Source organism: Aotus nancymaae, unplaced genomic scaffold (assembly GCF_030222135.1).
Source record: "Aotus nancymaae isolate 86718 unplaced genomic scaffold, 86718_ANA_hifiasm-v0.15.2.pri h1tg000057l, whole genome shotgun sequence".
In the NCBI taxonomy this organism is placed as follows: domain Eukaryota; kingdom Metazoa; phylum Chordata; class Mammalia; order Primates; family Aotidae; genus Aotus; species Aotus nancymaae.
In genome coordinates, this window is record NW_026988471.1 from 24513602 (window position 1) to 24535330 (window position 21729).

The 21729-nt window shown below is 37.1% G+C and overlaps 1 protein-coding gene across 2 annotated transcripts in view; it reads right to left on the reverse strand.

Moving 5' to 3' along the window:
* The window catches only part of ASXL2 (ASXL transcriptional regulator 2), a 148476-nt gene that overhangs the window by 18602 nt on the left and 108145 nt on the right, over nucleotides 1-21729 (reverse strand). For both annotated transcript variants that reach the window (XM_012453269.3, XM_012453272.3), the window contains 5 exons: nucleotides 13707-13807; nucleotides 10771-10903; nucleotides 9365-9508; nucleotides 4034-4197; nucleotides 1284-1380 (listed from right to left, as the gene is read on the reverse strand). In XM_012453269.3, coding sequence (XP_012308692.2) covers nucleotides 1284-1380; nucleotides 4034-4197; nucleotides 9365-9508; nucleotides 10771-10903; nucleotides 13707-13807 — 639 coding nt within the window. The remainder of the gene's footprint in view (nucleotides 1-1283; nucleotides 1381-4033; nucleotides 4198-9364; nucleotides 9509-10770; nucleotides 10904-13706; nucleotides 13808-21729) is intronic.

A 21729-nucleotide genomic window follows, 5' to 3' on the forward strand; every position in this document is an offset into this window, starting at 1 on the left:
CTTACAAAAAAGTGGGGGCTGAGGAGGTAAATCCTTTACCAATTTATTCTTAAAGAAAGGTATTGGTAACTGGTATGTTTTAATCTTTCTGGAAAAAAAAAGGGGGGTCTCTGCCTCAAAAAACCTATAGGAAAAATAAAGGACCAAAGTAATCAGAGCAAGAGATCCCTTCTACACAGAACTTCCTCTAAAAGAAGAGGATGGGAAAAAGTCAACAATTTCAAGAAACAACCTAGATTAATTTATTAGCTATTCATTTAACCTGAATTGTTAGGGATCTGACAGAAAATAAGCAATGCATAGCATTCCTAATGTGCTCTTTACAAATGCATGTATTTTAGAGTCTCTCACACTTCTTTTAGGCTATTCTTTGGTATATGACTTTTCAAGTGCTATTTTTTATTCCATGTATACTGAAAAACAGATGTAATAAAAATAATTCAGCCAGTAGTTTTACTTATGGCTGCATATTAGAATCACTGGGGAAAACTTTGAAAAAAGAAAACCAGTAAAGCTCAGACACTAATCCAGAGCAATAAAAACAAAATAATTGACAGTGGTGTCTGTACATCGGTATTTTTAAAAACACCTCAGGTGTTTTTCAACAGTAGAGGTGAAGAACTACTAGTACTGACAGATACTACATGCACTGCCCACACACAGTCAGTCATTAGAAGCATGGCACACATGGCAGACCAGTGATCAAAGTCAGTAATTCTACGTCATGATCCATACTTACTAAAATGTTCTGACTGCCAATTAACTGTACATTTCAAATGGCTGAATTTTATGTTATATAAAATATACCTTAATGAAGTGATCTTTTTAAAAGTTCTCACTGATTCCTTTTACTATTAGTTTGATTAAGGCTAGGCAGTGATAATGAAGGTTATTTCATTGCTTACTGAACTGGGATGCAAAGCACCATAAAATGACTAATTCTATACTCTTATTAGGGAGCCTATTAAAATTTCAATTCCTAGGCATTAAGGTAGAATTGCTGAATCAGAGTCTTTAGGAACAGGGCCCCAAAATCTGTATTTTTATTTTCTTAGAAGACTTTATATCATTAAAGAAACATTTTGCTGGACTCCATCTGGTGTTAACCTGGTTACACAGGCTCCAGATAGAAGTCTAATAATGTGTTTCACAAAGGATAGCTAATTCTATCCTATAGAAACATCCTGTCCTTTACCTTCCAAAACTGCTTAGTTACCTGATGAAGAAGAGAGGTGCTCCGAGTGCACACACCACCTGGGAGACACATTAGGTAGAATACTTACCTTCTGAAAGTCTTTCCTTCCAGCCTTGGGCTGCTGAAGTGAAGAACTCATTGTTAAGGGCTGAGCCATTTAACTTCATTAAACCATCTGGACCAACCTGGGTCAAAGAATAAGCCAAGGAAAGCTTACAAAGAAAGTGAAAGGTATCATGTAGTATTTGACTTCCCTTTCATTTTAGAAAAGAATGTATGTATATTACATTCCTTTCCTATTTACCTTTCTTCACTCCTTTCTCTCCATTCACGTCCATTCCCCAACAATTAAAAATCTACTCACAGAACGACACATATAATGCTGGAACAACTGGCTATTCACCCAGTAGAAAATAAAACTGAATCCCAGATTCAGATTAGAAAAAAAAAAAGATGAATTAAAAATCTAAATGTAAATTTTAAGTCAAAAATAGTTTCTTCTGAAGAAAATTAAGAAAATGATTTGGACATCATTGAGACTGAGGAACTCTTCTTAACCCACTTAACTTTCTAAGCCTATGTGGGTTGACATCATTTCCTCATGGTTCTACAGAAGAAATTGGTACACTTTCTATAAAGGGATAGACCACAAATACTTTAACTTTGCAGGCAATATGGCTTGAGCTACTCAACTCTGCCACTGCAGCACAGAAGTAGCTACGGACAATATGAAAACTAACAGGAGTGGCTTTAAGTCAATAAAACTTTATTAATTAGGCAGCCAGCTAGAAATTGCCTAGTGGGCTGTAGTTTGCTGATTGCGGATTCATACTCTAGAGAATTGGTATGAGGGTAATGGAGTTCCCTATAAGAGCAGTTAATCCAGCCTCCACTTGAGTATTCCACTGATAAGCAAGTTACCCCACTATAAGCCAATCTATTCTGCAGTTTACTTCTCCAATTGTAAAAAAGTCATTTTAACCCCAAATCTGCTTTCTGTATAACAAAGTTTACCTCTTCTATATCATGGGCCTTCAAATATACTGAAAGAGAGGTGTTTTCATCCAAACCTATGTTTTTCTCTGGTCTAAATATTCTTCTACTGCTCATTGCCAGATACTCCACACACCGACGTATGACTTCCAACTTTTCATTCTAGTGACAATCAGAATTCTTTAAACACTCTAAATTTCATCTGACAACAGTTTGTATTTCACTTAATCGAAATTCCATATTCTCTACACATAAGGACAATATTACTCAGATTAATGTGGGCTCCAACCATATTAACAACTGAAAAAGACTAGCCAAGTAACCTCCTATTAAGAATACCCCTCCAGGATTGCACTCTATGGGAAAACGAACTAGAAAACCTCCAAGATTCCTTTTAATTCTAAAATTGTATGTGGCAATCCTCCAGACTGAGAGGTTGATAAAGGGTATCAGTCAAAAGATAGTTCTGAGGAACCAGCATTAGAATTCCATAAACAGGCCCTCAAGTTGGGTCCTGTACTAGTATTCCCAGCCTAACAAGGCTGAGTCTGAAAGAAAAAAAAAAACAACAAGATGAGAGCAATTTTCAAGAGGTTCTCTTAAAACTGCTGAAACTTCAGTCTCCTAACTTGTTCTAACCAAGAACTGGCATTCTCAAAGCTGTAATTTCTCCAAGAAGAGTTAAGGTAGGGAAAGTAGTCACCGAGAAGGACTACTTCTTTGTCCCTACTGCTGTAAGAATACCTCATTTATTTGCACTGTCTGGACAACGGACTCTGAACTTCTGTGACATGTTCTGATTCATAGCACTACAAAATTGATATCACGGTAGTTTCTAGTAGAAAGAGGATTTTTCAGAATTACAAAGATTTAGTTTTAACTTTATAAGTCAATTAGCTAATAATGAATTCTGTAGCTTACTTATTCTGTTATCCTCTTACTATGAACGAGAGTATAATAGTCCTTTTACTGTAAACTAAGGAAAATATCTCTCTCATCATTTTAATAAAAATTCTTAAAAGTTGGGGGTCGGGGGAACCTATCACATTACTTAGAACATAGTTGGTATTCGGAAATAATAAATTTTTAAAAAATGTCAGAAGTGAAGAAAGCTTAAAAAATCCTAATTGTTCTATCTTCCTTTTACAGAGGAGGAAACAGAAGATCAGAAGGGGGAGTGACTTGGTATACCATTTTCATTGATGAAAGCCAAAGTCTCAGACTTTTACTTTATTCCTGACCAAGCTAAATCACTAAATCTCTCTGGTCCCTGCCTTGATGCTTGCCAAACCTTTGGCATTTCTTTTTGCTACTTTTGTTTTTTTTAAAGCATAACTTATACTGGGTTTTCTTTATTATGAAAGTTATAAATGTTTTTCTTAGAAAAATGTAATAAAAATGCAAACAGCAAACATTCCTAAGTACACCACTGTTATACCATGTTGTACTGTCTTTCTAGCTGTATTTATTTATCTGGACCCATGTTTTTGGCTTATTCTTGACATTTTACCATGTTGGCCAGGCTGATATCGACTCCTGATCCTCAGGTGATTCGCCCTCCTTGGCCATCCAAAGTGCTGGGATTATAGGCATGAGCCACCACGCCTGGCCTACCTCCTGAATTTCGTTCTATGGATGTCTTACATCCTAATTCAGTCAAATTAATTCTGTAATATTGAAATTCTGGTAGGAGAATTTCTTCCTTTTCTTCAGAAGTCTTATGAAGCCCACCTATTAAGAAACTTATGTAAAAATATTCTTACTTCTCACTTAGTACCATTAATACCACTTTACAAGTATACATAAACAGCTGTTTTAAAAATCTTAAGGAGTTCAATGACACACCTGTCGATCTACCTCTGGGAGCAGTAAAAGCAGCCGCTGTTGGCAGTCTCCAGGAAGGACTGAAAATGTGTGCTTGTTGATCAGCGCTCGCAGATTTGTATTAACCAGAATGGAGTCCGGTGTCTCAACGTCAATGTCGGCACATTTAGTTCTTTTCATTTGTCCTACAAAAACATGGAAAGGATCATTTGGGCCTCCCTCACAAGTCCTGTGTCTATATAAACTGTAGCTTTCTGTGCAGTATAAAAAACCCACAGGTTGTATTTAAATATCACACTGTGAAGAAAAGAAGGTAACACTTAAAATCTTAGGATATTCTTCCAAGACTAACAAAACAAGTTTTGTTCATTTATAGAGGATAAAAGAATACAATGTAGTATCTTCTCTGCAAAAATAGAACAAGGTTGGTAAAAGTGGGTCTTCTACCATACTAAAATTTCATTTTATGTTTGAGACTAGACTATTTCCCCCAAAAGAACTGAGAAAGTTTATGATATAAAGAATGTCTAAAAAAGAAAACTCAAATCTATAAATCATACTGACATCCTTTGCCATGAATTTTTTTTTCCACTGATTTTAATTTACATTGACTAAAAATGTTATGATTTAATAGCTTAGCAGTTTCAGGAAATCTGTCCATAACCAGAAGGTTACAATCTTTCAAAAAACTGAGTACACAAAGGATTAAAATGTAAAAAAAAAATTACATACACATACATACACACACACACACACACACACACACACACACACACGAGACCAACTTCAAAAAAATATTTGCGAGCCATGACAAAAGGTTGCTATTCTTCATATAAAAATAGCAAGCTGGGCATGGTGGCTCAAGCCTGTAATACCAGCACTTTGGAAGGCTGAGGTGGGTAGATCACCTGAGGTCAGGAGTTCAAGACCAGCCTGGCCAACATGGTGAAACTTCGTCTCTACCAAAAAAATAAAAATTAGCTGAGTGTGGTGGTGGACACCTGTAATCCCAAACACTCAGGAGGCTGAGGCAGGAGAATTGCTTGTACCTGGGAGGTGGAGACTACAGTGAGACAATATTGTGCTATTGTACTCCAGCCCAGGCGAGAGAGTGAAACTCCATCTCAAAAAAAAAAAAAAAAAAAAAAGAAAGAAAAGAAAAGAAAAAAGAAAACAGCAATTACAAATCAATAAGAAAGACATGGAGAAACACCATCTCTACTAAAAATACAAAATTAGCCAGGTAATGGTGATGCACACCTGTAATCCCAGCTACTCAGGAGGCTGAGGCAGGAGAATCGCTTGAACCCGGGAGGCAGAGGATGCAGTGAGTCATGATTGTGCTACTGCACTCCAGCCTGGGTGACACAGCGAGACTCTGTGTCAAAAAAAAAAGCAAGCTGATTTCAGATTAACAAGCTTGATCCAACAAGTACAAAATTCTGTGTTGAACAAGTAGAATATATTTATAAAATTCAATATTAGGTCAAAAAAAGTAGGTCTCATTAAATTTTGAATAATAATAGTGCAGTAACAGCAATAACAGGAGCGGCAAACATATATAGGGCTTCCTAAGTGCCAGACACTATTCTAAGCATTTACATATATTCGCTCATTTTTTTCACACAAGCCTATGAAGTAGGTAACTATTACTATCCCATTTCACAGATAAAGAAAATAAGGCCCAGATATGATAATGCCCAAATTGCACTCTTAAGTTAGTGTAGGAATTTAAACTCAGACGTTTTGATTTTAAAGTCTGTTGTTTATCAATATACTACATAGGCATAAGCATCACACAGTCCATGATATCTGACCAGAGGCTTCAAAACAAAAAGGTAAAACAAAAATCTCTATATATGTGGAAATTAACAACAACAAACCAAAAAAACTTCAAAATAACTCCTGGGACAAATAATAAATTACAATAAAATTTCAAATCTTTTCAAAGTGAATGGTAATAAAACCTCTGTGTTGTCCATAAATTCAAACGGTATCTAAAGATGCAAAATGAGAAATGACATTTTAAATTTGATGACATGAAATCACAATGTACACATTAATCATATTTAGTTTTTAATTTCACTAAATATCTTGAACATTTTTCAAATTATCACCTACAAATTCATCTTCTTTCTTTTAAAAAAGTTGCATCATATTCCAACGTATACACTACGGGTGTCCAATCTTTTGGCTTCCCTGGGCCACAATGGAAGAAGAATTGTCATGAGCCACACATAAAATATACTAATTGATGAACTATAAAAAAATAGGTAAATAAATAAAAACCTCATAATGTTTTAAGAAAGTTTATGAATTTGAGTTAAGCACATTCAGAGCCGTCCTGGGCCACATGCAGCCCGTGGCAGGTTGGGCAAACTTACTATATATCGTGATTAATTTAAATGGAATACCATTGATGACAAAGGTAAATGGCTACCAGTCTTTTGTTTGTATTGATACAAACAATGTTGCAATGTCTCTATCAACTTTTGAAAAGCAACAGGTTTTCAAAAGAATTAATGGAATTGGGCTGTCAATCTTCCTTGACTAATTTTCACTATTTACGCATTCATTGTACCTGCATATTGCAGTCAAACTTCAGTTAAAATGTTAACTTTTTAAAAGTAAGACTGGGAAGTTGTGAATTATTTTCTAGTATTGATCAAATTCTACTGTGAAGATACTTTTGTGCCTCAAAGTGGTCAGTTTAAGTCCTCTAATTTTAGTAAAGATGACTTAACCCAAGTGTTTTCAATTTAGCTTGCCTTAATCTATTATATTACACTTGAAACCTGAGTTATGTTTATTCTTCTGACCAAATCTGGGATGTAAAAATATATATTATCAATTTTACAGAAGTTAAATGAAAATGAAAACGTGTCAGGTAGAAAGTATTTTATATAAATTAGCTAATTTAGTTTTATCATTTATGTTTTACACAACTTCCTCCATGTGTTTTGAAAATAGTCATTGTGGCTATGTTACACAAATTCCCACACTATTTCCCTTAATGCTCATTTGCTTGAAAGAAGACGGACTTTTGCTTACTTCTCAGCCATTAGGTCAAACTTAAATAAACAGAAACAGTGCTTGCTTTTTTTATGGTTAATTTTTCCTAGTTTTCCATGAAAGTTAGAAATTCCTGGTCCGTAATTTCTCAATTTTATACCTCTACATTTCTTTTGGAATTTACTAAAACTGCAATTTTAACTGATTTTAAGTAGAATATGGGCTCCATGAGGAAAAAATATTGTTCTTTTCATCACCATAGCCCTAGGACTCTCAATCTGTGTTTGGCATATTAGCATACCTTCTACAGATATTTGTTTAATAAATAAATATTTTTATCCTTAGCAGTGAAACTGATGATCATAGGGCACATTCAGTTTAAATATGTGACATACTACCATTAAGAAAAATGTACAATCCCCTCTGAAATCAAACTAATTTTTTTTTTTTTTAAACAAAGCATTTGTCTGAAATACTGTTAATTCTGTTCTCACACTTAATAGTTTAGATCAGTCTGGAATATGTAAATGAATACAGAATAAATTTCCCTCAGAATGTGTCAGCACTGCTGCACTTTTAGCTTTCATGTTGCTGCTAAGGATGTCTGTATTCCCAAATCTTGAATCTTTCTATATGCAGTATTTTTCCTCATTCTGGAGGCATTTTGCTACCTTCTCATGACAGTGGATGTTTTGAGATTTTAAAAAGAGTGTGCCTTGGCATAGGTTTCTTTCCACTCATTTTTTTTTTTTTTTTTTTGAGACAGAGTTTCGCTCTTGTTACCCAGGCTGGAGTGCAATGGCGCAATCTTGGCTCACTGCAACCTCCGCCTCCTGGGTTCAGGCAATTCTCCTGCCTCAGCCTCCTGAGTAGCTGGGATTACAGGCACGCACCACCATGCCCAGCTAATTTTTTGTATTTTTAGTAGAGACGGGGTTTCACCATGTTGACCAGGATGGTCTCGATCTCTTGACCTCGTGATCCACCCGTCTCGGCCTCCCAAAGTGCTGGGATTACAGGCGTGAGCCACCACGCCCGGCCCCCACTCATGTTTCTTAATGCCTATTACACACTTTTAATCTGGAATTCTGTGGCTTTTGATTCTAAATAATGTTCTTATAGTGTTTCTTTCCATCACATTCTGTTCTTCCTTTCTGATACTCCTACTATGTGAGACATTGTACAACCTAGATTGGTGTTCTAAGTTTCTTTCTTTTTCTCTCCTATGAACCTCTTTTTCACTTTGACAGATTTTTCTAAGAAATTTCTTCAGCTTTACTGAAACATTATCAAGATAATCTCTACTTAGCTGGGAACCTATACATTTGCCTGCAGAGTTTTTTCTAAGACTATTCAATATCTTTAGGTACCAATCCACCAATCTCAAGCTGGAGCATGATGGGAGGAAGAAGAAGGTAGTGGTGTTAGAAATATACCTTGTTAGTAGCATTTTGGAAGCCCAGGAGGAGAATCCCTATTCAGTATTTACATTTTACTTGATTTTCCAGATTTCCGTACAGTGCCTCCTCATCTGCCCCCAGCTATGTTTGATATCCCTAAATTTGGAGTTTCTCTGGTTCAAATTTCACCTCAAAATAAACCTCCTGTCTCCTGCTTGGGTAAGGCATCAAACTGCCTCTTACTAACTTTCAAACAAGATTCCCCGCTTCTCTTCTGTAACACATATCTCCAATTCTGGAGCCTTCCTGGTGTTCTACAGCCTTATGTGGCTTGCTTATCCCTAGCAACTGCTCTTCAGTTCAGTGAAAAATTCTACCCAGTTTTCAACTCTCAAAATGTGCTGACATTACTTGCCCAGCTGTGGTCTCCTTGTTTTATTAGCCTGTATGGATTTTACCTGCTGTATTTCCATATTCTCATTTCAGTGGGATTTCAGAAGAAACAGAAAAAGGTCCACAAAAAAGCTGTCATATATATTTAATTATAACCCTTCTTTCTTTCTTTAAACAGAAATAAAACATGAAAAATATCGGACAAAGCAACTATTGGCAGAAAGGCAAATAAACCACAAAATGGCTGATAAAAGATCTTTCTCTGAAATAAAGTTTGTTAAGAGGAAGACAGGAAGAACATGAATACAGTAAAGAGCTCAAAGGTAAACAGGGGATAACAGGAGAAAGACATATTAAACCAATTCTGTTCCTGTTATTTTTCATTTCTTAAAAGTAATTATGTTACCAACAACAAAACTTATGGCTAACCTTTGCTATGTAACTCAAATCCAAGTTATAAGTACCTAAGCCAGGTAGCTGATGAATTTCAAACATGTAGCTGATAAACCATGGCAATGAAAACTGAAGTCTTTGTAAGCAAACTTACTTGTATGGAGTCTCTCAGATCTCTGGAATGACTTCTTCCCCAAGCCTAACAAAGGATTTTCCACTTTAACTGATGAAGAAAAGCTGGAGTTTGAGTTTTGAGGGCTGCTTGACGGTCCATCAGATTGCTTTCCTTCCCATATTGCTAGGAGAAAAAAATACGTAAAGACTGGTAGCACTGAGATTATAGACAGAATCAATCAATCAGTCATTCAACATTCACTAAATGAAGTTATGTATGAGGCAATGTGACCCTCCCTAATGTGTTTTGAGTTTGAGAATTAAAGTCAAAGAGTAAAATAAAACCCTGTTTTTCCTCCCAGCATACTATTTGCTTCTGGTGGTAAATTTCCTTTCTCATAAAAATGCAGTTCTATAAGATTCAGAATGAGTGTGGCAAGCCCAAACAATCAGCTTATGGTATCAAACTGAATTATGTAAAAGTCTGTATCTAGAAAGTCTAGAGTAGAAACAAAACAAGCAACCACAACAAAAGATCCAAAGGCCTTATAGCCATGTTCAAAGGAAACTCAGAGATAGTATGTATTCTTAGGAAGATGTGTTTTTATAGAAAACTGGCTAAGAATTTAGTTTGAGCCTCTTGGAAACATCAGATTTTAAGGTTGCTGATTAGAGGTTTCCAAATATTATTAGATTAGACCATCTTGAAAGCCAGTCATTGATTTCCTTCTTAGATGCAGTCCCAGTGATAACATTTTTTTGTAAACAAGGTCTCGCTCTGTCATCCAGGCTGTAGTGCAGTGGTGAGATCAGGGCTAATGGCAGTCTTGACCCTTCAGGCTCAAGCAATCCTCCCACCTCAGCTTTCCGAGTAGCTGGGGCTACAGGCGTGCACCACCACACCTGGCTAATTTTTTTTTTTTTTTTTTTTTTGAGACAGGGTCTCACTATTTTGCCCAGGCTGGTCTCAAACTCCTAGGCTCTGAGGCTTTTTTTTTTTGGAGAGGGGGTCTCACTCTGATACCAGGCTGGAGTGCAGTGGTGCAATCTCAGCTCACTGCAACCTCTGAGGCATTTTTTAATAACTCCATGATTATTTTGCATACAACTTTTCCTATTTATCCTAGAAGGATTTATACTGATGTTTTGGCAGTACAAGGATTGTGTAAATAAATATAATTTAAAAATAAATGATGTCATTAGCCGGGCATGGTGGCATGTGCCTGTAATCTCAGCTACTCAGGAGGCTGAGGCAGGGAATTGCTTGAACCTGGGAGGCAGAGGTTTCAGTGAGCAGAGATCGAGCTACTGCACTCCAGCCTGGGCAACAGAGAGAGACTCTGTCTCAAAAAAAAAAAAAAAAAAAGTCATAAATAAATTAGGAAAACCAACACAAAAATACTAGGAAAAATAAACTTCCATTGAAAAAATGCTCAAACTGCCTACCAGGTTTGGCAGGTACAGAGTCACTGGCTGCTTTGACAGTCTTTAGAGAGAGATGCTGGTTGGAGGAGATGGATATGCTCGGCCTGCATTGCTGCTGCTGCTGCTGCTTCTTCTGCTGCTGCTGCTTTAGTGCCTATAAAGATAAAACAGACTATAAGAAACAAAACAAATCAGTTTTTTAAGTAATAATGTAAAGTAAATGACTTAATTTTTAAATGGCAAGAAATATGCTGATCATTCAATTATCTTTGAAATCTATCAAAGCAAACAAGAACCTAAATTAAGCCACCTATTGCTTTTTGGCCTTTTGACTAAGATCAAGTGTAGTATCTATTCTTATCAGTTTAAATTAAGCCAACTAAACACAAACCGCGAATGATTTGGATAGTTTTTGTCAGTATCATTCCTTTATATAAATGTGAAAAATAGTCATTAGCATTTTTTAGGACTTAAAATATCACTAGGTAAGCCAAAAACTTCCCAGTCTTGTAAGCAGAGACTGTACGCTTTCAATCATTTCTAGAAACGAAATTCTAAGCCTTATAACAAAAAGAGCCCTATCTGCGTCAAATCTACGTAGAAACGTAAATACTCGTTTACACAGGGTTCAGAGGTACTATATTTTTACAAAAGTTTGTAAATAACTATACCAGTTATCTTGGGTGACAGCAATGAGATGTGTCCCAATTATCAAATCTCAGCAATTTACAGCAATGCAGTAAACACAGGAGGAAGATTAGACAACACTGGTTCTAACAACGGTGTGGTTCCTTTTGTCTACTTCAGAATATTCTACTTTCTATGAGGTTCTGAATTTATAGAATATACTCAATAATATTATTTAAATGAACAGAAAAAAAAAAGAAATATCCAAATTTTAATCACAAAAATATTATGAAAGCAATTTTTTTTTTTGAGACAGAGTTTTGCTCTTGTTACCCAGGCTGGAGTGCAATGGTGCGATCTTGGCTCACCGCAACCTCTGCCTCCTGGGTTCAAGCAATTCTGCCTCAGCCTCCCGAGTAGCTGGGACTACAAGCGTGTGCCACCATGCCTAGCTAATTTTTGTATTTTTAGTAGAGACAGGGTTTCACCATGTTGACCAGGATGGTCTTGATCTCTTGACCTCGTGATCCACCCGCCTCGGCCTCCCAAAGTGCTGGGAATTATAGGCATAAGCCACCGCACCCAGCCAAAAGCAACTTTTAACTAAAGGTTTTTTAACAAAGAGATAAAGAAACAAAGTAATTTCAGAAAAAAAACTGAAGTTTGACCTTGCTAAGTTGCCAGTTTTAAGCTTTTAAGACCATCACGTAGAAAAGTGTGGAATAACTGGCTACTTTTGGTTTCCTATTCTCTCTTCCCAATATAGTTTCCTCCTGCTTAACATTTCACATGTATCTCTGGCTATGCTACAGGCACAGTGGCAACAACTGATCTCCTCACTCTAAGTGGCCAATGCAGACAAGCGACTGAGAGAGCTCTGTGTCTGGCTTAGCCTCATCTACATTTATAATAGGTGAGGCAGAGGCACAAAGTACATAAAATGGCAGTATTGACTGACCATTGATTATGGCTTATTCTCTCATTCCTTGCAATTAGATCAGAAGATGTTCATAGACTTCCTGGGGATGCAGCCACCAGTATTCATTCCTTGCTCCTCACAGGACCCGTGGAATTTCAGGTCAATGTAAAATTTAGTAGAACCACGACTACATCTACTTCTGCTGTGATTGTGTAAATTCATTTATTTTTTATTATTTATTTATTTTTTTTGAGACCAAGTCTTGCTCTGTCGCCCAGGCTGGAGTGCACTGGCATGATCTCAGTCCACTGCAACCTCCACGTCCTGGGTTCAAGTGATTCTCTCATCTCATTCTCCCAAGTGGCTGGGACAACAACAAGCACGTGCCACCACACCCGGCTAATTTTTGTATTTTTAGTAGAGATAGGGTTTTACCATGTTGGCCAGGCTGGTCTCCGAAATCCTGACCTCAGATGTGTAATCTGCCTGCCTCGGCCTCCCAAAATGCTAGGATTACAGGCTGAGTCACTGCACCCAGCCAAGTTAAGGGTAGTGTAATATTAGAAAATCTAGGCCAAGTGCAGGGGCTCACTCCTGTAATTCCAGCACTTTGGGAGGCCGAAGCGAGTGGACTACTTGAGGTCAGGAGTTCAAGACCAGCCTGACCAATGTGGTGAAACCCCATCTCCACTAAAAATACAAAAATTAGCCAGACATGGTGACAGGTGCCTGTAATCCTAGCTACTCGGGAGGCTGAGGCAGGAGAATCTCTTAAACCCTGGAGGTGGAGTTTGCAGTGAGCTGAGATCACACCATTGCACTCCAGCCTGAGCAACAAGAGTGAAACTCTGTCTCAAAAAAAAAAAAAAAGAAAAAAGAAAATCTAACTGTGTAATTCAGTATATTAATAGATTAAAAGAGAAAAATCTACATGATAATCTCAATAAATCCCAAAGAAAACAAACAAACCTGAAAAATTCAACACCTATTCATGATTTAAAAACATACATACAGGCCAGGCACGGTGGCTCATGCCTATAATCTCAGCACTTTGGGAGGCCGAGGCAGGCGGATCATCTGAGGTCAGGAGTTCAAGACTAGCCTGGCCAACATGGTGAAACCCTGTCTTAAAACAAACAAACAAAAATACATACAAACAAAAGATTCTGAGCAAACTATGAACAAATTAAGACACTTAAAAAATGTGACAAAAAGAATATCTACCAAAAACCTGTAACATGTATTACAAAGAGGTACATAAATTACTAAAACCACATTGGGCTACTGCATGCAGTTTCCACTGCCAAAGGCCCAATGTAAAAAACTTCCCAGAACTATCTGATGACTGCTAGAGGTGTGTATTTTTAATGTGAAAGATTATACTTGATAAATACAGACTAGCAATGCTTACCTGCTTTAGGGCCTTCTTGCTGTGCTTCTGTGATGGAGAAATGACTTTACCTGCTGGAATGGTGGGTGATGGGCAGCCCGACTGTGGGGAGGACGACGATACTAGGAAAAAAAAGTGACAATAAAAGATTTTTGTTAACAGAGATGATATCAAGCACCATTCCTTCCCCAGTCATATGCTGCTACCTGGAGTAAGAACTGTGACCAAATATTTTTGGGAACCATCTGTTTTTTGGAGTTTTACTGCAAACAGCCTGCCTTTTCAGTTTATTTCCTCTGAAAGCTCTGGTGAAGAATGATAGGATGGGGAAAGGATTTTTCAATAGAATTGATGAAAGAAGAATGACTCATCGAATCAGATAAAACTCAGAAAAGATTTTAGGGCCTTTTAGACAGTATCTATAGTCTCACAGTAAATCTAATGACAACATGACACAGTGGAAGGGCCTTGGATTGGCAGTTTAAAATGAAGACATTAAGGCCATTCAACCTCAAAACTCTACCATAGTTTTAATCTTTACATTCCTTCATCCCTTAAATCAACAGTTACAGGTTTACCAGTGTGAGAAGGCATTTTAAGATTTCTCTAATGGAAGCAATTTGAATTTGAATAGGATGTAACCACTCTCTACTTTATCACTAGCTGTTTTATATAGCCTGGCAGAGCTTAGCCAGACCTGACTGGGTCTTATGTGAATGAGGGTTCTTTCTTTAAGAATCTATACTTTTTATAATAAACAGCAAGTAGATATTAATGTTCTATAAAATTCAACAGTATGTGAGTAGTGTTTACGATAAAGAAATACAGAAATTGCTGATTCAGTCCCTTTATAAAAAAAAAACCTGGAAAAAAATTATAATCACTACTGCTAGAGATGACTCTTGAAGAATGCGTCTTTACTAAAGTCTTCCTCTTTTCATAGTAGTTGGACTGAAAAGGCCCAAAGAGCAAAATGATATGCCATGGTAAGGCCAAAAAGCTTTAAGATGTCATAAAAACATACACGAGGCCATGTGTTGTGGCTCATGACCGTAATCCCAGCACTTTGGGAGGGTGAGGCAGGCAGATCACCTGAGGTTGGGAGTTCAAGAACAGACTGACCAACATGGAGAAACCCTGTATCTACTAAAAATACAAAATTAGCTGGGCATGGTGGCACCTGCCTGTAATCCCAGCTACTGGGGAGACTGAGGCAGGAGAATCGCTTGAACCCAGGAGGCGGAAGTTGTAGTGAGCCAAGATCTCACCATTAATCCAGCCTGGGTAACAGGAACGAAACTCCATCTCAGGAAAAACAAAACAAAAAAAAGTACATATGTACTAGTAGGTAGCTAGTTACCTGACATAAAAATGTAGAAGCAGCTGGGCGCAGTAGCTCACGCCTGTAATCCCAGCACTTTGGGAGGCTGAGGCGGGCAGATCATGAGGTCAGGGGTTCGAGACCAGCCTGACCAACATGATGAAAGCCCGTCTCTACTTAAAAATACAAAAATTAGCTGGGCATGGTGGTGCACACCTGTAGTCCCAGCTTCTTGGGAGGCTGAGGCAGGAGAATTGCTTGAACCTGGGAGGCTGAGGTTGCAGTGAGCCAAGATCGTGCCATTGCACTCCAGCCTGGGTAACAAGAGCAAAACTCCGTCTCAAAAAAAAAAAAAAAAAAAAAAGAGTAGAAGCCTAATAGTTCATTGGAGTATGCAAGTTTTGGACTGTAGCATTTCAATTTACTTAGATGTCCTAAGAAGGGAAGCCACAGTAGATGCATTTAAAGAAGACAGCAGCAAACAATTAAGATGATGACTTGGCCAGGCGTGGTAGCTCATGCCTGTAATCCCAGCACTTTGGAGGCTGAGGTCGTTGGATCAGCTGAGGTCAGGAGTTCAAGACCAGCTTGATCAATATGGTGAAACCCTGTCTCTACTAAAAATACAAAAATTAGCTGGGTGTGGTAGCACACGCCTGTAATCCCAGCTACTCAGGAGGCTGAGGCAAGAGAATCGCTTGAACCTGGGAGGTGGAGGCTGCAATGAGCAGAGATCACACCATTGCATTCCAGCCTGAGGCAACAGAGCGAGATTCAGTATAAAAAAATAAAAAAAAGATGCTGACTTGTCGTACTTAGTTTAGCTCTGTATCCCAACCTTTATGAAAAGGTTTATATATGGAAAAGAGCTGATGTACAATAAGCTCGATGTTTAAAAATGACTAATTCGAGAGTTTAGCTGCAAAAAGAAATCATAGCCTCAGTATACTTTGATACTGACCAATTTTTCAGTAGCTTTATTAAGATAAAATTTATATACCATACAGCGGGCACGGTGGATTACTTGAGGTTAGGAGTTCAAGACCAGTCTGGCCAACATGGTGAAACCACCCCCTCTATTAAATACAAAAATTTCCAGATGAAAAACACTCACATGCACATAAGCAGTGGAATAATTAATTGGGTGATATTTTCACAACATGAAAAACTACATATAAATTCAAAACAGCCTACGGAACGTGTAAAAAGCCATGTACAAAAGGTCCTGCTGCACAATATTTACATAAAGTGTAAAAGAGGTAGAAGTAGTGATGTGTGTGGTAGCATGTGCCTGTAGTCCTAGCTACTCCGAATGCTGAGGCAAGAGAATCGCTTGAACCTGGGAGGCAGAGGTTGCAGTGAGCTGAGATTGCACTACTGTACTCCACTCTGGGCAACAGAGTGACACTCCATCACAAAAAAAAAAAAAAAAAAAAAAAAAGATATAATTCATATATTATATATCTTGCCTAAAGTATAAAATTTGAGGCCTCTTTGAGGGTCAGGGGTGGGAGAAGGGTGAGGATCAATAAACTACCTATCACGTACTACACTTATTTCCTGGGTGACCAAGTATTCTGTACACCAAGCCCCCATGACACATAATTTACCTATATAAAAAAACCTGCACATGTACCCCAAACCTAAAACAAAAGCTAAAAAAAAAAAAAAAAAACATAATGTACACAGGTCATAAGTGGGTAGCACAAAGAAGCTTTTATATTTAAAATTTTAAAAAACAGGATACTTTAAGCCCGCAGCTATTTTTCTGTGATCCAAGCCGGTCACTATCCTCAAGGATGAGCACTACACTGCCATCTCTGCACTACGTTGCAGAGGTTACTTTTACCTCTTTTATATTTTATATAAATATTGTAGAGCGGGAACTTTTTTATATATGGCTTTTTACATTCTATAGGCGGTTTTATAATTATATGTAGTTTTCTACATCCTTGCCAACACTTGGTATTTTACGTCATTTTCATTTCAATCTCCTGGTTGCTATGTTTATATTAGGCTTTTCTCTGATTGCTAAGAAAGTTGAACACTTGTTAACACTTTTTTTGGTCACAGAATAACCTCTATTTTGAAGACGGTTATTTTATTTTGCCTATCTTCCTGTTGTTTTATTAATAACTGTCTTTTTCTTGTTGATTTGTGTAGTTCTTTACGTATGCTAGATAGGAGTCCTTTTTTAGTTAGTCTTCTGATACAGTTTGGCTCTGTGCTCCCACCCAAATCTCATCTTTTTGTGTTTGTTTTTTAAGATGCAGTTTTGCTCTTGTCACCCAGGCTGGAGTGCAATAGCACAATCTCAGCTCACTGCAACCTCTGCCTCCCAGGTTCAAGAAATCCTCCTGCCTCAGCCTCCTGAGTAGCTGGGATTACAAGTACCCACCACCACGCCCAGCTAATTTTTGTATTATTTAGTAGAGAAAAGGTTTTGCCATGTTGGCCAGGCTGGTCTCAAACTCCTGACCTCAGGTGATCCACCCACCTCAGCCTCCCAAAGCACTGGGATTACAGGCATAAGCCACCCCACCCGGCTCCAAATCTCATCTTGAATTGTAATCCCCACTTGTCAAGGGAGGGACCTGTAATCCCCACTTGTTGAAGTAGGAACATGGGGGCAGCTTCCCCCATGCTGTTCTCATGAGATCTGATGTTTTTTTTTAAGGCAATTTTCCCTGCTCTTGCTCGCTTCTCTCTCTTGCCACCACGTGAAGCTTGTTGCTTCCCCTTTGCCTTCCGCCATGATTAAGTTTCCTGAGGCCTCCTCAGCCATGTGGAATTGTGAGTCAATTAAATCTTTTTCCTTTATAAATTACCCAGTCTCAGGTATTTCTTTATAGCAGTGTGAAAACAAACTAACACATCCTCTCTCTGTCTCTTTCTCCTCTCGCTCTCTGTCTTTTGATGAGAAATACTTAAATATATTTAAATAATCTCATTTGTCATTTCCCCAGTATACTAAGTATCTTTTGTTTTATTTAAGGAATCATTCTCTATCTTAAGACCACAAAGATGTTATTCTCTGTTTTATTTTAAAAGCGTCAGGATTTAGGTTTAAACTTTGATTTTGCAATCCATTCAGAATCAATCTGTTGTGTGGTTAGTGATTTAATTTTCCCTGGTAAGCTAACAAAATTAAATTTATTCTGATAATGCTGGGGGACAAAAGTGTAAAATTTAATGGCTTTTGGTATATTCACAAAGTTGTACATTATCACCACTCAAAAAATACCATACGTGTTAACTGTTACTCACCTTTTACCCCACCTATGTCCCTGGTCCCAGGTAACCAGTAATCTACTTTCTGTCTCTTTAAGTTTGCCTATTAGGTGTATTTCATATAATGAAATCATACATTAGTGCTCGTTTGTGATGGCTTTTTCAACAAAACACTTACTTTGGAGGCTCATTCGTGCTTCAATATGTATGAATACTTCACTCATTTTTATTGTAAAATAATATTCCATTGCATGCATATATGTTGCATTTTGTCTATTCATCAGCTGATGAACATTTGGACTGTTTCTACTTCTTGGCTATTATGAACAATGTTATGAAGAACATTTGTGTGCATATTTTTGTATGTATGTGCTTTTAGTTCTCTTGGGTTCATTCCTAGGAGTGGAATTGCTGGGTCTTACAATAATTTTATGTTGAACTTGAAGAACTGCCAAGCTGTTTTCCAAAATGGATGCACTATTTTTACAATTCCACTAGGAATGTATGAGGCCATTTTCTCTATATCCTTACCAATGCTTATTATTGTCTATCTTTTTTACTTGGCCAATATTTTTAAAAAGTAAAAGTTAAAACTATTAATATTTAACTATGTTTATTCTCTCAACAATGTCTTGAAGAAATCTTAAGACTATACATTTCCTCCCCTACATCAAATACCACCTGATTATAAAACAGAAAATAAAAAGCCAACATAACGCCACTAGCAAATATAAGAATTCTACTTTGTTGCCCAGAAAAGCGACAATAAAGCTGTCTGTAATTACCAAGACAAACTGCTTGGAATGTTTACCCTTAAGCCAATACTCTTTTTAACAAATGAAACCACAAGCATTTAACTAAGCCAACCAAAATAAATCATGAAAATTACAGAACCCACCAGTATAAACATTTCCCAGAATTGACTTAATGCTAAGTACTAATCTCAACTTCTATGAAATATAAGCACTATTTTAACTTTATTATTATTTTATAATAATACACGTCCTAGCTACTTGGGAGGCTGATTTAAACTTTACTGAGAAACTTATCTCTCATAATTCATTTTAGTCACTATATTAAGTATCTTTGAAGACATACAACTTTACTTTTAATAATAACAGCGGACAAGTATCTTCTATATGCCTAACATCATACTAGGTTCATTTTAGCAGGAGTTTGCTGAATTCTCATAACTACTCTCTCTTAGCATAGTTTTCTTTCTACTCCTACCTAAACTCCTCAAATTATACTTCTAGAAATAATTAAAATTTTTGGTTGGCATCCTTATATTTTTCTATGCAAATAAAAATACGAGAATTATCTTAAGGCTATATATTTATATACAAAAATAAATTTCAAAGATACATATTCATCTGCACATTACTGTGGTATTATCTAAGTTTTACATATTAGGAAATTCAATTAATCTGCCAAATGATATATAGCCAGTAAGGAGCAGAGCCAATATTTGAACTTCATTTTCAGAGTAATGACTAGGTAACGTATAGCTGGCTGATAATGGTGGTCACCAAAAAGATGCGTTCATATTCTAAGCTCCATAACCTGTGAATGTTAACTTAATTTGGGAAAAGAGTCTTGGCAGGTATAACTGAGTTAAGGATCTTCAGACAAGATCATTCTGGATTATTCAAGTGGATCCTAAAGCCAATGACAAATCTCTTCAGAAGAGACACATAAGAGAAGACAGATATAGATGAGAAGGCAATGTGAAGACAGAAGCAGAGACTGGAGTAATGTGTTCATAAGGCAAGGAAGTCAGCAAGGAAAAGGTTAGAGAAAGCAAGGAGCAGATTCTCCCCCAAAGCCTCTATAGGGGGTGCAGACACACTAACACCTTGCTTTCAGACTTCTGGCATTCAGAACTGTGAGAATAAATGTTTGCTTAAGCCAGCCACTTTGTGATAAACTGCTTCAGAAAACTCATACAATAACTAAAACCAACAAGTTCTCATAGATGTTTATATATTTGAAATATTAAAATCAAATGCAAATATCAAAGATTTGATACTGTACACCAAACTACATATGTTTAAAAATATATATATTTAGCACTCCAATTGTCCCATTTTGACTTAACTGAACTTCCTTCAAGTTGTAAACGCTCTTGAGCACATGGTTCCACCAGTATTTGAAGTTTTTTTTACTACCTATCACAGAAAGTTGTCCCAGGCAAATTCTGCATAACTTTTGGCCCAAGCTAGACTCCTATTTCACAGAAGTCTAGCTCTCTTCCTTAACTATACTACTCTATATCTCTCTTTCTCTATAGAAAATCATTTTAATAGGTTTTTGTTTGCCCTTTGTTTTTATTCATATTTTTCCTTTATTTTGTGAAAATATAGCATATATGTTTTAATACTTTTTTTTTTCCTTTTTAAGACAGAATTTCACTCTTGTTGCCCAGGCTGGAGTGCAATGGGGCGGTCTTGGCTCACTGCAACCTCTGTCTCCTGGGTCAAGCAACTGTCCTGCCTCAGCCTCCCAAGTAGCTGGGATTACAGGTGCCTGCCACCACGCCCCGCTAATTTTTATATTTTTAGTAGAGATTGAGTTTCACCATGTTGGCCAGCTAGTCTGGAACTCCTGATCTCAAGTGATCCACCCGCCTCAGCCTCCCAAAGTGCTGGGAATATAGGCATGAACCAACATGCCCAGCCTGTTTTAATACTTTTACTTATTTCTTTAAACAAAAGATCATACACCACTAACTGTCTAGCACTTTGATTTTTTTTTTTTTCTTTAAAGAAAGGGTCTTACTCTGTAACCCAGGGTGGAGTCACTTTGATTTGAATGAAAAAACTCAATGTATCCTGGAGGATATCCTAGAATAGAACATGGAACTCTTCTGCATTCCTTTTAATAGTTGCATAGAATTCCATTGTGTATATCTACCATGATTTCTTCCACCAGATTTTATTGATGGGTATTTGGGTTCTTTCTGGTCTTTTGTTCTCATGACTACATTTTAACCAGTGGTTCTAAGATGTGGTACCCAGAACAACATCATTACTACCTAAAAATCTATTAGAAATGAAAATTACTGGGTATAAGCCCAGATCTATTGAATCAGATACTCTGAAGGTGAGGCCCAGGAATCTGCATCATATGTTCTCCGGGTGATTCTGATGCAAGCTCAAGTTTGAGAATCGCTGCTTAATCTCTGTCATTTTGTATTTTTGACAGTTATCTCTGAGATTGATTCTGAGCAGTGGGTTTGCTAGGCAAAAAGATAAACACGTACCCTTCAAGAAGCATCAGAGAAAAAAATTTCATTATTCTCAGGTTTTAAAAATTCACTCATGTTTTCCTTTAGTGCTTGGTTTCATATTTTACATTTATTATAACTCTAATTTCTTTGGAATTTATCTTGGAGTATAATGTGAGGAATGAATGCAATTTCATCTTTTGGGGTATTTAGTTGTTTCAACATCTTTTTGCATCTATCTTAAAAAAGTGATGATCGGCTGGGTG